This window comes from Sinohyriopsis cumingii, unplaced genomic scaffold (genome assembly GCF_028554795.1).
Source record: "Sinohyriopsis cumingii isolate HCF-2022 unplaced genomic scaffold, ASM2855479v2 utg000160l, whole genome shotgun sequence".
Taxonomy (NCBI): domain Eukaryota; kingdom Metazoa; phylum Mollusca; class Bivalvia; order Unionida; family Unionidae; genus Sinohyriopsis; species Sinohyriopsis cumingii.
Window position 1 is genome coordinate 11,114,356 of NW_028315873.1, and position 16,215 is coordinate 11,130,570.

The 16,215-nt window shown below is 34.1% G+C and overlaps 1 protein-coding gene across 1 annotated transcript; it reads left to right on the top strand.

Annotated features, from left to right (window-relative positions):
• Positions 1-3,986: 3,986 nt before the first annotated feature.
• Positions 3,987-12,085, top strand: LOC149774773 (uncharacterized). The gene is made up of 2 exons (XM_089944758.1): positions 3,987-6,127; positions 9,040-12,085. Exons 1-2 carry the CDS (start codon positions 4,170-4,172, stop codon positions 9,041-9,043), a joined length of 1,962 nt encoding a protein of 653 aa, XP_089800884.1. The 5' UTR covers positions 3,987-4,169; the 3' UTR covers positions 9,044-12,085.
• The last annotated feature ends 4,130 nt before the right edge of the window (positions 12,086-16,215 follow it).

Below are 16,215 nucleotides of genomic sequence, written 5' to 3' on the forward strand. Positions count from 1 at the left end.
GATACGTGCCACCCCTTTTTGACCCACAATTTCATTTGGGGTGGGGGTGGAGGGACGCGATTGATCAGGTGGTATAAGGTCGGAAATTGGGAATGTCGCTTAGCTTCCACTTCCCAGACAGGATATAGCTATTAATGTCTAAAACGTTATAGTAAAAACCACCCCCACCACCGGCATTTTTGGCAACATTATTGTGTAAGCAACCAGTTAAAATTACACTATTTTTAAAACAAATACTTCCAGAGTTATTTTTAAAATCGTAACTCAAACCATTGGATAGAAAACCGTTTAAGTCTATCCATTATAAACATATAACAAATGAAAGTTAGTCAGAAATAAAGAAATGATGCGAACAGAATACGCATGAATTACAGAAGACAAAATAAATATAAACTTATTTACATTATTTGTTTAAAATGGAATAGGAAATATGACGACAAAATAGAGTACGACATTCCTAAAACAGCTCCTGTCCGATACATCAGTACTAAAATTAAACCGTTTTACCGTTACACCATCTCTACATAACGAAATAGTTAGATGTCAATTTATAAACAATTTAGTTGTCTCGTGAGGTTCCTTAGAGTAAAATATATATTCAGGGCTGTTATTGTATTCATTATTGTTCTGTTTTTGTTCTTTAAGAAAAACAACAGATTTTAGCCACATCTTTGCACTAGAAGTAAATAAATTGTTATATAATCCTTTTCTTCAATACATATATCTTTTAAGACTGCTGTAGCCAATAGTTTGTGTTGAAATATACCGGTTGTCTACTGATATCATTAAATCACGTACGCGGACGATAATTTAAAGTTTGGTACTAAAATAGTAATTCATGAAATTGAAACAAATGAACAATGATTCTAACGAATTTTGCAATTTCTTACTGTATTCAGTGATGATTTCATAGCTGTATGTTTGTGAGTTACATTATAACTTGATCATGTTTGCTTGAGGCCCAATAACTTTGAAATCATAGAAGAATATAATATAAATAATAAATGCAACTTTATATGTATAGGTAATGAAATATATACAGGAAGTTTATTTCTTATCATCGTTTATTTCTACAGACCATTTTTGCCAGAAAAAGCATCATTGGCCGATAAAAAATATTTACTGCTGTTTGCGCCTCTAATATACTTAGCCGCTCTTATCCTAATATTCCTAAAGAATGCCTTAAAGGCAACGAGAAACGGAAAGAAAAAAGTCACAATCGCACAAATAAACAGCAATCGGCATGAGAACTTCATTTTTTTTATAGCAACATAAAATGGCGTTTTGTGCTTCTGTCAAGCATTATCCTAAAAGTTGAAGCCACGAACATGGCAGATGGTCAAACTTGTTCATTTTTACTTAATTTTTCTCCTCGTTAGTGACAAGCACAGGTGAGAACATGTATACAGTTTGAATAATATGTGTAGATTGATACCGAAAATATGGCTATAAAAGAAATCAAACGTGTTCTAGAATGCGCTTTAAGTTATTGATCACTTCAAGGAGGCTGATATTTGGCAAAATCAGAGATTTTGAATGAACACAGGTCTGTTTAAGAATAAAATTACGTGATGATTTCAATGTTTCATTATACATCTGTGTGTGTGTGTGTGTGTGTGTGTGTGTTTATTCTGATTTTTAACGCAGCTTTTAGCAATGTTTCAGTCATATCGCTACGATGTCTGCAGTGTGGCAGTATATGGTGATGTCTAGCACTGGGACATCATGCCGCAGACATGTAGCATTATGTTCCACCTAGTCACATTATCCTGACACCAAGGCGACCAATTCTAACACTAACTTCTTAATGCTGAGCGCATAGCGAGGAAGCTGTTAGTACCATTTTTATAAGTCTTTGGTATGACTTGGCCGGGGTTCGAACCCACAACCTCCCGCATCCGAGGCGGACGCCCTCGCCACTAAGAACACCGGGAGCTGTTGTTTCATTATATCATGTGTACAAATGTTGCAGTTGATATGTAGAGGATATGGCATAACCATAAATACTAGTATCCCTTTCTTTCACGTGACGTCACAAAACGTGTGCACTTCCATATCCGCTATTTTGATTCAATAGCCAGGAAAACTGGTACCTAACAACAATGTCCTCCCCACATAATTATGAAGACACGTCTCATTTTGTGCGTTAGGATATCCTAACACATTACATTCTGCAAGTCAACCGCACAAGATCGAATTCGTCACTTTTCCCCCTTTCTTTTCTCTTCAAATATGACGTTAAAACTCCAGTCATCTTTGTTATTCTTTCACAAACAAATGGAAAAGAAGCATAAACAAATGGATACACACAAAAAATACAAACATGTAATGATTTTCAATTTTCAACTCTTTGTTATTGTTCAGGTTAACAAGCAAGTCGTTAATTTATAACTTCATATTTCAACAAGCATCGACATTCGACATAAAGTCAATTTCCGTTTGGCATACGTTTCAGCTTAATACACTGATGATGAAAAGTCAGCAGTAATAGGGGACGAAATTCCCATTGTCCCCAAAGTGCCATCGAAAGGATATACTCATCGACATGTTTCTGTTAGTTTGTGTATGTGTATGTTGTGTTTGTCCCTACAAAATACTTGTCCCTAGACAGACCACCATGTTCCATTTCCCCTCGTCCCTAGACCTTCATACCATGTTAAATTTCCCATTGCTCCTAGTTTGGCAACAAATCCCATGTTAAATTCCCATTGTCGCTCGAGAGTCCCACGATGTTCATTTCCCGTGTTAAATTACCCTTAAGGTTATACAGTCCCGAAAGTCCATGTTAATTTCCCATTGACGATATATCGTCACCTAGCAATACTAACATCTTTGAACATTTCTCACTTTCATCCAATGTCATCTTCCGTCCATTATCTTCACCATGATTACAATATTTGACCGCACTAATTAATATTGGTTTGCCAGCTGCGTTTGGCACAAGAACTTGTCTTCGTGAAAAGTATTGCTACATAAACGTTCTGGCATAATACACATGAAATAAAATTTTTATTTTGTAACTGATAGTGTATTCCGAAGATCATTGTCTTTACGAATGACAGTTATAAGGACATCATGCAAAATATATATTTTTTTTTTAAATTCGCAATAATGTCTGTTTGTCAAATATAACTGCATTTCTATCTGATAGCAATATGCATGGTTGCGGTTCAACTTCACTATTACGACATTCGATAGAAGCCAGGGAAATTTCGGCTTTATTTTGTCTTTTGTGCTATAGGGGCGAATAATTTCAAGCATAATAAATACATACATCATTTCGATGAAGTAAATATCCTTACCAACAATTAAATCAGATTTTAGGCTTGAATATTCGTTATGTTGTCAAAGGTTTCTAAGGGAATGAAAATGGTGGCGCAAGGTGCGCGAACGTTTTTCGTTGTGGTTACACAATCGTTACGTATGTGAAAACAGCCCTTTAATTTATCGCTGATTTGGGAGCCAAAACCACAGGAGCTCGTATCATTGCTTACAATTTAGCTCTGTCATACATTAATATACAATAATACTCCTCCCTTGTATTATTTTATACTAATGTATGACCAACAATTCAACTGTAAGCAACGATAAGAGCCTATGTGGCCAAAATCGGCCCTTATTCTTTATAAATTGGCTAGATAATAACACCTACTACTTTTCTGAAGAAGTTAATAGCATGAAACTTCGTAATTTTAATAAAAAGACAAATTTTATGAAAATCTGTGTAAAATCTTCAATATAATAACTTTTTCTCCACTAATTATTATATGACGGGACGATGTCTTAAAATTGTTTCATTCAAATATTCATCTCTAAATTTAATAGCAATATAGCATTGACAATACGTTCAAAACTTAGGATCTATATATACATCCTGGCCGTGCTACAGCAAGGCTATTTCAACATTTACAGCTGTTTTTCTATTACACAAATACTGTAGAGATTATAAACCTTCTACAAGCTGTACCGTGTTCCCATTTTTATGTTTAAAGATATATAAAACCAAGAAGTAGTTTAAACACCAATCTAAGCGTTCCTTGCCTACACGCTCGGGCTCGTCCCGGAAGGAATATTCTCAAAACGAGGAGTATTTGTCGTATAAACAAAGAACTGGATATAAATACATCAAATATAACAATAGTACATCTTACAGAACGAAGAAAGTGGCCATGGCAACATCCAGAGCTGATTTTCAAACCGAGGAGAAGCAAAATTGTCCCATTTGTCTGAGTGATTTCAAGATTCCAAGACAGTTACCGTGTATGCACTCTTTCTGTGAAAAATGCTTAGAGGACTACTTATCTTCTCAAGAGGAACAATTAAGGGAACTGAAAACAATCGAGTGTCCGATTTGTAGGCAAGCTATTTATATTCCACAAGAGGACAGGCCAGCGAAAATTTCAGTGTGTCTATATCCGATCAATGTAATTTTGCAGTCCATTCTATGTGATAGCAAAGTGAAAGTAGAACAGCCCTGCAATGCTTGCCACTCTGCGGGAATTTCAAGCCATGCACAAGATGTCTGTGTTGTTTGTGAGGAGGCAATGTGCAAGTCTTGTTCAGTTGCTCATAGAAATCAGAAGATTTCTAGAAATCATGTAATAAGTTCCATGGAAGAATTTACAAGCAATCCACAGAATGTAATGAAGCTTGCGAAAGGGTTCACTTGCCCAGAACACGACGGGGACGCGATTGATTTCTATTGCAAGGATCATAAGACTGCTTGCTGTAGTAAGTGTTGTATTGTCTGCCACAGAAACTGTGCCAATGTTTCTGACTTGAAGAAAGAATTACCAAGTCTATTGCAGGAAACGAACCCAGATAGTGTAATAGAACAGATGAAGAAAATGGAGACTCATCTTAAAAAATTTACCGAAGTTAATGAGTCTAACATCAGTCATCTTGAGTCACACGTGAATGGCTTGACCAATCAAATCAGAGACCTAAGAAAGAAAATAAACGATGCTCTTGATGAATTGGAAAGAAGACTTAAGATGGAAGGCAATATAATCTACAAGGAAGAGGTGATACGAAAACAGGAAGAGAACCACCATTGTCAAAGTCTGATCACCTCCATAAGAAATTCACATACACTCCTTGAAACAGTCAATAAATTCGGAACAGAAACACAGGTGTTTCTTGCTACAGAGAGAATGAAAGCACAACTGACATCATATACGGATCAGATCCAAGAAAGGTACACAAAGATAGAGACCACTGTTGTCCAGTTGGATGTGAATCCCCAGTTCCAGTCCATACTGTCAGCATCCTCAGAGAGTTTGGCGAAGATAATAAGCAGCAAGCAACTCCAAAGTATGCATTTCAGAAAGTGCCTGGTGAAGAGAGATAGAATTATTGAGATCAATTGTAAAGATGGTTCAGTACCTTCCTATACAAGTATCATTTATTTGTATTCAGGTCATGTGATGCTAGGAGATTATAACAAAGATAGAGTGTATCTGCTGGACTCATCATACAACTTAGTCTCAAGCTACAAACCCCTAAGTTCCCCATATAACATCTGTCTTGTGGATGCTAATGAGGTAGCAGTGACTTTACCAGATAAATCCACAGTCATGTTCATGTCTGTCAGGCATGGGAAGATCACACCCACCAGGGAGATAACCACAAGATATAAATGTCGTGGTGCTGCTGCTGCTGGAAATGGGAAGATTGTGATATCTGGAAACTGTGGGTATACACAAAAATACTACTGGAGTCTCATCAGCAGTGGAGGGAAGGAGGAGACTTGTCATGAGTTTGACTGTCAGTGTATTTCTTCATGGACCTCTGTTGCTTTAGATTCATCATTCACACATGTCTACATCAGTGTGCATCTGGCCCATTCCCTGTATTGTTTTGATATGAGTGGCAGCCAGAAGTTTGTCTACTGTCCTGACAGTCTTAAGAATCCTCATGGTGTTACTACTGACATATATGATAATGTATATGTCGTTGGATACGTTTCTAACAACATCCACCAGCTAACTAAAGATGGCATTCTTCTCCAGATCATAACGGATGGGATTCCAACTAGACCTTTAGATATTTGCATTAGTAGGGATGGTGATACGTTTCTAATCACAAGTGAATCAGATAGTAGGAAGCTTTACCAATATCGACTAGGGTAAGAAAAAATGTTACTACTGTTTATATTTTCAACTCAATGAAAATCAAAAATTTTATTTTATAATGCATATATATTTTAAATGAATTGACTCTTCATGATTGAATTCATTAGTTCCTTATTCACTAGTATTTTATATTTTGAAATTAATGTTAATAATACTTTATGATTGAAATCATTTAGACTAATATGCATTTTGTGTTCTTTGATTGGATGATTATAAAGATCTCAAAAATACCTAATCATAATTTGAACATGTTTATATTACTTAAAGTATTATACTAATGTAACTTAAATGCCTCACCATCCGTGATTTCTGCTGCGTAAATACCATATGATCCACCTTTCAATCGTTTCCACACATGCCAAGATTTTGACCTAGGAGTACAAGCACAAAATCAATCACATATCACATATTTTTCTGTTATGCGAGCATGTGCTCGCCAAATCCTAGTTTTGCATTAAATTTTCCCCCATATGTCAGTTAGTCAAGGAGGTATATCACTATACTGATTGTTCTAAGTAATATCTGCCATGTCAGATTTTATAACTTAATATATATCATCCAATTTTCATAAATGTTGACAATTTTCTTAATGTTCTCATCTGGTCAGCATTATTTGTTTGACATAACAAAGCCTACATTTTAAAGAAATAACTATGATAATTATCAGACAGAGCATTCTACTAAAATCCAAGTGATCTAAGTGCATTTTGGCTGGGTATTGCATACGTATGATTTTGGTAATCATCCAAGTGTGCGCAACCAAGACGGTAATCTGGACACTTATCTCGATAAATTATTTTGGATTTAAAATATTATTACTTTATTTATCTTTACAATTAAAAGGACACATTTGCTCAAATTTATAAGTAATAACATATTCCAATTAGAGGCAGGTGAGGTGAAGATATGAATCATAACAGGAAATGTTTTGTTCACTTTGCCATTCATTTCAAGTGAATGATCTCAACTTTGAAAACCCTGTGTTTTACATTAGACCATAATGTTGTGAAAATGAAAAGAACTGACTTCAGCTGGAAATATTTTAACAAAGGTACAATTATCAAAATTCATGAAAATTATAATGATGAAATTTGCACTATTGATGTCCATTAGCATTACCGACTTTAGAAATCTGTTTGCCAAACATGCCAGTTGAGTTCATTTTGTTTATAATATGCAGCTTCACACAAATACTTTCATCAATATATATATATATATATATATATATATATATATATATATATATATATATATATATATATATATATATAATAGTAATAATATTTAAGATTTAGAATATGTTACTGTTCTTAATTAGGGATTGAATGATGCAGATATTGAGAATATCAATGTAAATGATTAACAAAAATGTTCTCCATTTTTCTGTTTCTGCAGGAATAAATTTGGTCATCAGATAAACATTTTTTTCCAAATGAATGTATAAACTATATTGTATATAATTCAAAATGCTATAAATCCCCCCCAAAAAAAAATTCCAACCTAGCTCAAATTAAATGAGTGACATTTAAATCCAATATCAAAGCGCCATGTCCCATGAATTAATTTCATTATGTGGTCTCCACTGTAACAAGAAAATTGAGTAATGAGTTCAGATTTATAACAGAACACTTTTGATGGTAATACAAATAAATGTTTAATGATGAATGACTTGAATTAGACAAGAATCATGATTAATATGTGCGTGTATAAGATCAAAATATTGGACAAATTAACATAATCTGCACGAACCTAATAATTTAACATAAATGTGAATACAGGTAAATGACCTTACAAGTAAAAAGGTTAATGATTCACAGTAATTTCACATGATGAAAAGAATAATGTGTTTTACTCAAATATTAGAAATGATGAACTTTACTCCGATATTAAAATGATGTATTCACTCAAATAGTGAAAAATGATGTACTTTACTCATATAGTAAAATGATGAAACAATTGGACAGAAATCGTACAAAATATCTTTACAGTCCCAAAATACTCGGTTAGGTAACAAACCCCAAAATTAGCCCATGGCTAAAAGATTACATGTATGGAGTTGCACAAAACACTCAGTCACTAGAGTACTTGGCTACAGGACATTCCATAATGTAAAGATTTTATCCTACAGTGAGATACGTATACACATACAATGTAGCCCTACATCATCTGTGCGATTGATGAATATCGGTTTCCCCCATTGAAAACACTTTGTACGTGTGGCACAGGATGAACCAAACTCACTATTTTAAAATATAGTACAATATACATAAATCACCCCAGGAATCCTTTTACTCAAAAAATGAAACCCGAGTACATGTATTTAATAAATAAAGGGATTTATACAATTCCGTGACATCCATTTTAGCCAGACTGATTATAATGACAGTTACTTTAGTATTTGAACTAAGTTTTAAATGGAACCTAAAAATGAATCATTGCTTGAGCAATTGTGTTAAGTCTGGTGTGTATGTGCACTTAGAGAAACCTGTAAGCCATGGAATGACAAGCACCTATAATCTCTAATCATGTACTATAGGCATGTAAGGGTCTGATTTCTGTCCTTAATTGTTTCCTGCATCATGAAAAGGAAACTTTGGAATCAATGAATGGGACCATGCGAGGTTTTTATTATCCTTACTCCTAATATTTGTCAAATTGTGAATACAATGACTGCATGTTGACATTCCATAATTTAATAAATACCACAAGAAACCCCAATATTGAATTGGCTGGATTGTAATAAAATTGTAAGTATATGTTACATACGTTTTGTACATAATCTTAAAAACTTCTCATTATCTAGTCTTTCTAATTCATTGCAATTTAATTCCTTTGCTCGTTATCTTTCTGAAATAAAATCCTAGCTAATGTCAAATATGATGCTTGATACTATTTTGTGTTACAGGTAATTAGACTTCGCTTCCAATACTTGGGAAAAATGGAAAATGAATCTAGGAAGCGGGTTTTTTAGCGCCTGTCACATGCTGAGTGAACAGTGTTTCATACATTGAGATTAAATACTCTCTCTCTATCTCTCTCTCTCTCTCTTTTCGTGTGCAAAATAGATAATACACAGGGTTCTCCAGGATGCCAAATTATGTAGAAATGCTTCCTTACTTTTAATTTGGAAGCTTAAAATGTCTAACCACAGATTCCAAGGTAATCGCAAGTTTCTTTTTTGTTGGCAAACGTTTATGTTATCCATTTCTACAAAGCAAGCAGGCTGTCGATCATAGTTCAACTGATTGCAGATTGATTTTGATGAGGCTGCATAGGCTAGATCATAGTAGACAAGAAGATTATGGTACCTGTAATCAGTTACCTATGCATGGTGATTGCAAATGCAAAATAATTATTAAATGTGCTTGTACTCAGACACACTGTTGTGATAAGTGTCATTCAGCAGACTTTGAATACTTAAATCCATTCATGATGTTTGTAACAATTGTATATTAATCACAGTATTTGGAAAAATAGTGCCAACGTTTTGGGACTTGTTTTATTTGTCAGAAGAATATGAACTCCAGTGTTTATTGTCATAAAATCAGCTGCTTTTCTGTGTCATGTATCAATAAACATGCACTGTCCTTTTTAAGTACTTATCACAAGTGTATTTGTCTCATGGAAACCTTACACCATTTATTTGGTATCAATCAAGAGCTAAAGCTGCAGATCAGCATGATTCTTGCATAGCTGGCAGTACAGAAAATAGTAAATGTATCCAGTTTTGATAAAGAAAACAGAACATCGGAAAAGAGACTGAGATTCATGGAATGAATAGGATATTCCCATGGGATGCAGGATGAGAAAACAATGAAATATTGTTAGCTTGATGCACTCAGACTTGTTTCCAGAGTATTGCAATTTCAATTTCAAATAGGCAAACACATTTAATCAGCTGACACTTAAACGAGAATTTAACTTTTTGTTTGCTTCTCAAGCTTCAAAAGCAAATGAAAAACAACAAAAACATTCCAGAATTGTTTGACAATTCCCAAATAAAATTTATATGAAGCAGCTGCACATGAGTCTTTACACCAAAGTGTTCATCTATTCAAACTATAGAGGTCACCAATGTCAGAAATGAGTAACCTGAAACTTAAATCTACATGTTTAGGAGTTAATTCAAAAGTAAATAGGGATTGCTTGGTTAGTGTTTGGTGAAGTTTCGATTACTAAGAAAAATGTAATTTGCATGTTCTAGTGGAAGTTTATTCACATTTAAGCTTGTTTGTGATTGCATCTCTTTTATCTAGGTAATCCTGCTGGTTAGAATTAATACGATGGATAGTTTCTGCTGTGCCCATATGAAGGCATATGGCCAACACAGACAAGGTGTAATGACCGGGAAGGGCACATACACCTAAACGGTTGTTTTGGAAAAAAGTAAATGTACAATGATGTGCCAAGCTGCTTCAAGACATAATGAAAAAAGTGAATGGTCATTTGGTCATTTTTTCTTCTTTCAGTATCTTGAAATATTTTTTCATCCTTATTATTAAAAATTTAGATCAAATAGTTGTGCAAATATGTGAGAGGTATTTCTGTGATATCATTGAAATATTCGCCTCTGAAAGGCACTGCAAAGGTTTCTCAGCATATTAAATTCTATGATCAGATTCGATGATTTTGAATCGTGAAAACATGAGTACCAAAAGTGTAATATTATACACCGATCCCATGCTTAATAGTCCTCCAAAAAACTATTAGGATATGGCTGATTATATAAATTGTTTCACAGTTGGACTTACTGACTGTTGGTCAAAGTATGTGGTTTGCAGCTGAAATTAATGAGCAGTAACCATTATATTCTTAAAAGATTTGCCATGATCATGATCTTCACCCCAAATCTATAGTTTTTTTTTTCACAATATTTGTAATATTAGGACAGAATTGTAAGTAAAAGTAATAAGATTTAAATTTTCTCCAAATTGCTTAAGTAATTTTTCTTTAAATTATATTGAAAGTAATTTTCTATTAAATATATTGAGATTAAATTCATTTATTTTGGTATTACAATTATCTACTTTTTAATAAAGATTGCGCCCTTATGAGCAAAAAGGCAAAACTCTCTTGCACTATATATTTCTCTTGTATCGTAAAGTCAGCAAAACCTACACTCGGTAAGTTGTGGATGTCGCTAAACTACAAAAACCAAAAATCCCCTTTGAGTAAATAAGCTGATGTGGCAAAATTGTCTGTCTAATGACAAACATAGACCCAGACGGTAGTCTGTAAAAAATGATGAAGCCTCACTTTGAGATTCTGATGCAACTCAAGAACTAGATGTATGACCATATTTGGCCATGTCCTAAGAAACTGTATAGAAAGCAAGGAGATTTGCTTGGTACGTTAGTCCATTTCGTCGGAACTCAAAGAGACTTGTATCATTACGGGTAAGATACTGTCTGCATATGATTTTCTATATAGTATAGGTTTTTTTAGTGTTAAGCTGTTAATATAACATTGTTACATTTCCAACATTTAATTATTTTAACATTTCTTTGCTATTCTTTAATATAATGTATTGGAAATTTTAATTTTTAACTTATATTTACTTGCAATTATATTATTGATTATAGTAAAAGACGACGTTCACTATCAACTTCATACATGGTAATATTTAATTCAGAAATAAAACACTCTTTAAATAATAGAGCTTAATATGTTGACATTTTAGATTAAATTCAGTAAAATATATTTAAATTCCAGTATTAGTTTGAAATATTAAATTTTAGATTCTTTAACTATCGTGAATGTATTCAATATCTAATTATCTGTATCATACTCTAAAAGGCAGAAATTGTATAAATGTATGATGTTGGTCAGTGAAGGAATGCTGTAGTTTTATATGTATCTCTTATATCAGTAATTTAAGTTTATGTAGCTTGATATTGGAATGTAATTTTATATGTTGAGTATTTCAGTAAATTTAGTCCGTTTCATTGGAACTCAATGAGGCTTTGTATCATTACAGGATTCCCATACCTGCGCTCGCCATATTTCCCAAGATACAGCAATATTTACACCGTCATAAGTGACACCGCTTTTAAGAGAGTCTGAACTTCTTCTTCTCTCTCTCTCTCTTTCCTTCTGGCCAGGGAAAACAGGATTGCTAAGAGTTTATGAGAAACTATTCTCATAAAAGTAAGTCATCTACAAACTATAGTAAAGTATTCTCAAAAAAAACAATTTTTATTCTGCCACAATGACTTGAATCTATGACGTTGACTCCTGAGCTTTTGACTTGAGAGAAAATCCAGCTCATTTGCTATATTGTCTTGAACTCAAGTTATTATGATTCTGCTTATCAGTCGAGTTATTTGCCACGGGTTTGATTTTAAAAAACCAAAAAATTCACTGATATTCCAAACTAGTCTTCATGTTTTCTAAAGAATTAAGTTGCATAACTAAGATAATTATTTATTTAAAAGTAATTTCCTTTATTTTAATGCTTGATTGATAGTTGTAATTTGCGTTGGAGAGTATACAGTGTGGTCTTATTTCAGATGTGCACCTATCATAAAACTGCTTGCTCCACTTGGTTATTTTCACTTCTTGGACTTCATAGGCAAAGTGGAAAAAAAGAAACAATAATGGTTTTAATTTTTTTCATATGTTAAAATTCATTTATTACTGAAGCTACTATTACCTAATAAGGCAAAATATGTTTTTCCTATTTTAATAACTGCTAAGGTTGAGAGTACTTTAGACTAGACTAGTTCAGGTTCAATTTTAGAGCATCTGGGAGAAGCTGTCAGGTTGATCAGCTGTCTGCTTTAGATATTTAATGATTTCCATAATTACTACATATAATGGCATGCCAGTCAAAGTACATGAAAGCAGCATACAGGTGTGCATGCAGCTAATGTAACCAACTTCACTCATATACCTGTCCCTTTTTCATACGCATGTGATACCAGCAGAGTGGAACCAATGCAAAAAGTATTTACTCTTCCCATCAGTGACCCTGACCTTTGACCTTCTGGTCCAAAATTCTTCTTTATCCAACATGCAATTCATCCATAAACTTTGGTGAAAGTACATGATCAAGAACTTAAATGTTTGTCCAGGAATATATGGACCTCAGAATCAAACGGTTTTATCCTTAATTTTAGTGCATGCCATCCAAAAAGTATATTATCTATTCAAGTGCAAACCATCCACAAAGTGTGATTGTTGTAGATGGTGGAGAAATGCAACTAATTGACTAGAAATACTTTTGTCTTCTTTCAGTCAGTGACCTTTATCTTGGAACTTTTTTATTCACAAAATCAGAAGAGTTCTTTTATTATCTCAAGGGATGCTATTGCAAAGTTTAAAAGAAATCCACTCAGCATTAAATACAGCAGCTGAATTTGCAATAATATTACATTAAGATAATACAAAGAATGAAAAAAAGAAACAAAACAACATTGAACATCATTTTTATTCTGGACCAACTAGACACCATAAGAACTCTTCTGATAAAAACCTGATGTCAAAATAACTTTCCACTGACCAGAACTCTGAGGAGTAAAAATAGGATTTTCAAGAGGGACACAGTGGTAACCATATTAGACATCACACCATTTAAATTCTAGACAAAAGAGACATTATAAAAAGTTTCTGGTGCAATGTGATTTTATGTTGATGAGTAGTATTAACATGATATTTAAGATGGCTGCTATGGTGACCATATTGAATATCAAATTTGTACCATTTCCACTTAGGACCAACAATACAACAAAAGAGGCCTTGTGGTAATGTCAATATGACCAGTCATCTAAAAGAAGTAATCTAATAAATTTTTCAAAATGGCCATAGTGGCATCCATAATCGATCTGAGATTGATAACAATTTCATTTACAACCAACTATACATAATATAAAGTGTGTGTGTGTGTGTGTGACTTGGATTTTTAACATAGCTTTGAAAAAATTTCAGTTATATCACTAAGATGTATGCTGTGTGGCAGTTTATACTGATGTAATCTAACACTTTGGCATCATACTGTAGGCATGTAGCATGATGTCCCACCCAGTCACATTATCCTCACAACAGGCTACCAGTCCTAATACCATCCTCTTAATACTGAGTACCTAGCAAGGCAACTGTTAGTACCATTTTTATAAGTCTTTGGTATGAGTCAGCTGGGATTCTAACCTACAGCCTCCCACATCTGAGGAGGATTGTCTAGTATAATATAAAGTGATTAAGTGACAACCCAATGATGACAATGGCATTCCTTCTGCTTTGGATAGCAGAAAGATTACAGTCCTCACCCTCCTTGATTTGTCTGCAGCATTTGACACAACAGATCATGATATACCATCTCCAGCATGTATTTGGTATTCGTGATACAGCCTTACTGTGGTTCAGGTCCTACTTGGTCAACAGGACACAAACTGTGTCCACAAATGGAATACACTCCAGCCCAGTTGATCTATGGAACACGGGTCTGTTTTTGGACATGTTCTCTTCATTCTATACACTCAGCCGCTCTCAAGTGTCATAGATCATCATCCACTGTCTCACCACTGTACAATGATGACACCCAAATATACAAATCTAGCCACCCAACTGAAGTTGATGCTACCATCCAAGGTATAGAGAGGTGCATTTCTGATGTGAAATCATGGATGTTTGTAACAACTTGCAGATGAATAATGATACGACTAAAGCCATTCTGATTACAACACAAAGACTTTCTAATTCACATCCTTTATCTCAAACAATAAATATGAGCAACACCAACATTAAATTCACAGTCAGTACGAAACCTAGATGTTACTCTCAACAGAACTCTTATTCATGTCATGAACATATACAAGGCTGCATATCTTGAGCTGAGACGCATCAGCTCCATTCACAATTATCTTTCAGTTGATGCCACTAAAATATTTGTGTGTTCCTTAGCATGTTCAAGACTGGACTATTTTAACTCAATTCTGTCTGGTTTGTCTCAATATCTACTCCATAAACTTCGAAAAATTCAATGCACATCTGCTCGGATCATCCTTAGAAAACCACAATCAGAGCACACCTCCCACCTGCTCTGTACCCTATACTGGCTATCCATTCAATCCAGAATCAAACACAAAATTTGTTCTCTGTGATACGTTTCACTGACAGGCTCTAGTCCAACACACCTATCCGACCTCATTCATGTGTACACACCAGCAAGATACGCTCCTCTTCGGACACTTGTATTCTCATTATTCCAACTATGAAAATGAAGTCATATGGACAACGTTCTTTTGCATACCAGGGCCCAGCAACATGGAATGAATTGCCCACTGAACTTAGACAAAAAGACTCAGTGATCACAGTCAAGAGTGCTCTCAAAACTTACTTATTTCGACTGCAAGAATAGACTTAAATACCTAATAATGTTTCCTTACCTTATATATTTTCATCATGTGTTGTTTTCTAACTTCATGGTGTTTGTTTTTTGTAATCATATCATCATATATGGTATTTTTTTAGGTGTGTCTAATGGAATAACGTTATCAATTGCGCAAGTCCTGGTGGCAGAGCTTAAGGTGTAGGGAACATTGTATTCAGAAATAAATAACAACACTAGCTGTGATTGTTGCATTATGTAGATCTTAAAAAAAGTTAAGCCTCTTGGAAACGTGTGAAATTATGTTAATTCCTATCTAGTCATATTTTATGTTTTTTATGATTTTTTAAAATGTGGTACACATGGCTGAAAATGTGATTGTTGTGACTAGGTAACTCTTACCCCTGTTTAGTTCCAGCAGAGTTATCTCTCTTAAATGCAGTTGAGTACCTGGTTTTGTCCTTGTCAAATTGACAATCTAGCACTGTTCTCTATGACACTGTGTGACATGCATGCTGAGGTAGGATAGAAAGTATATTTTTTTCACAAAACATTAACATTAAGGTCTATGGAAAAACAATTGGTACTGTGATACCTACAGATGTAAAGTGCCTAGAGGTTCTAAAGATTAGGTGCTATACAAAGTCCTCATTATTATCGTTCTTATTACTATTACTTGACCATTCATTCATAACTAATAATAGCAAATTTTTAAGATCACCAACATCGTGGTCAGCTACTGGATGTCAAAGTGGC

Bases quoted from the DNA above. Each gene is read 5' to 3' on its own strand.
- LOC149774773 (XM_089944758.1), top strand. From the start codon at position 4,170: ATGGCAACATCCAGAGCTGATTTTCAAACCGAGGAGAAGCAAAATTGT.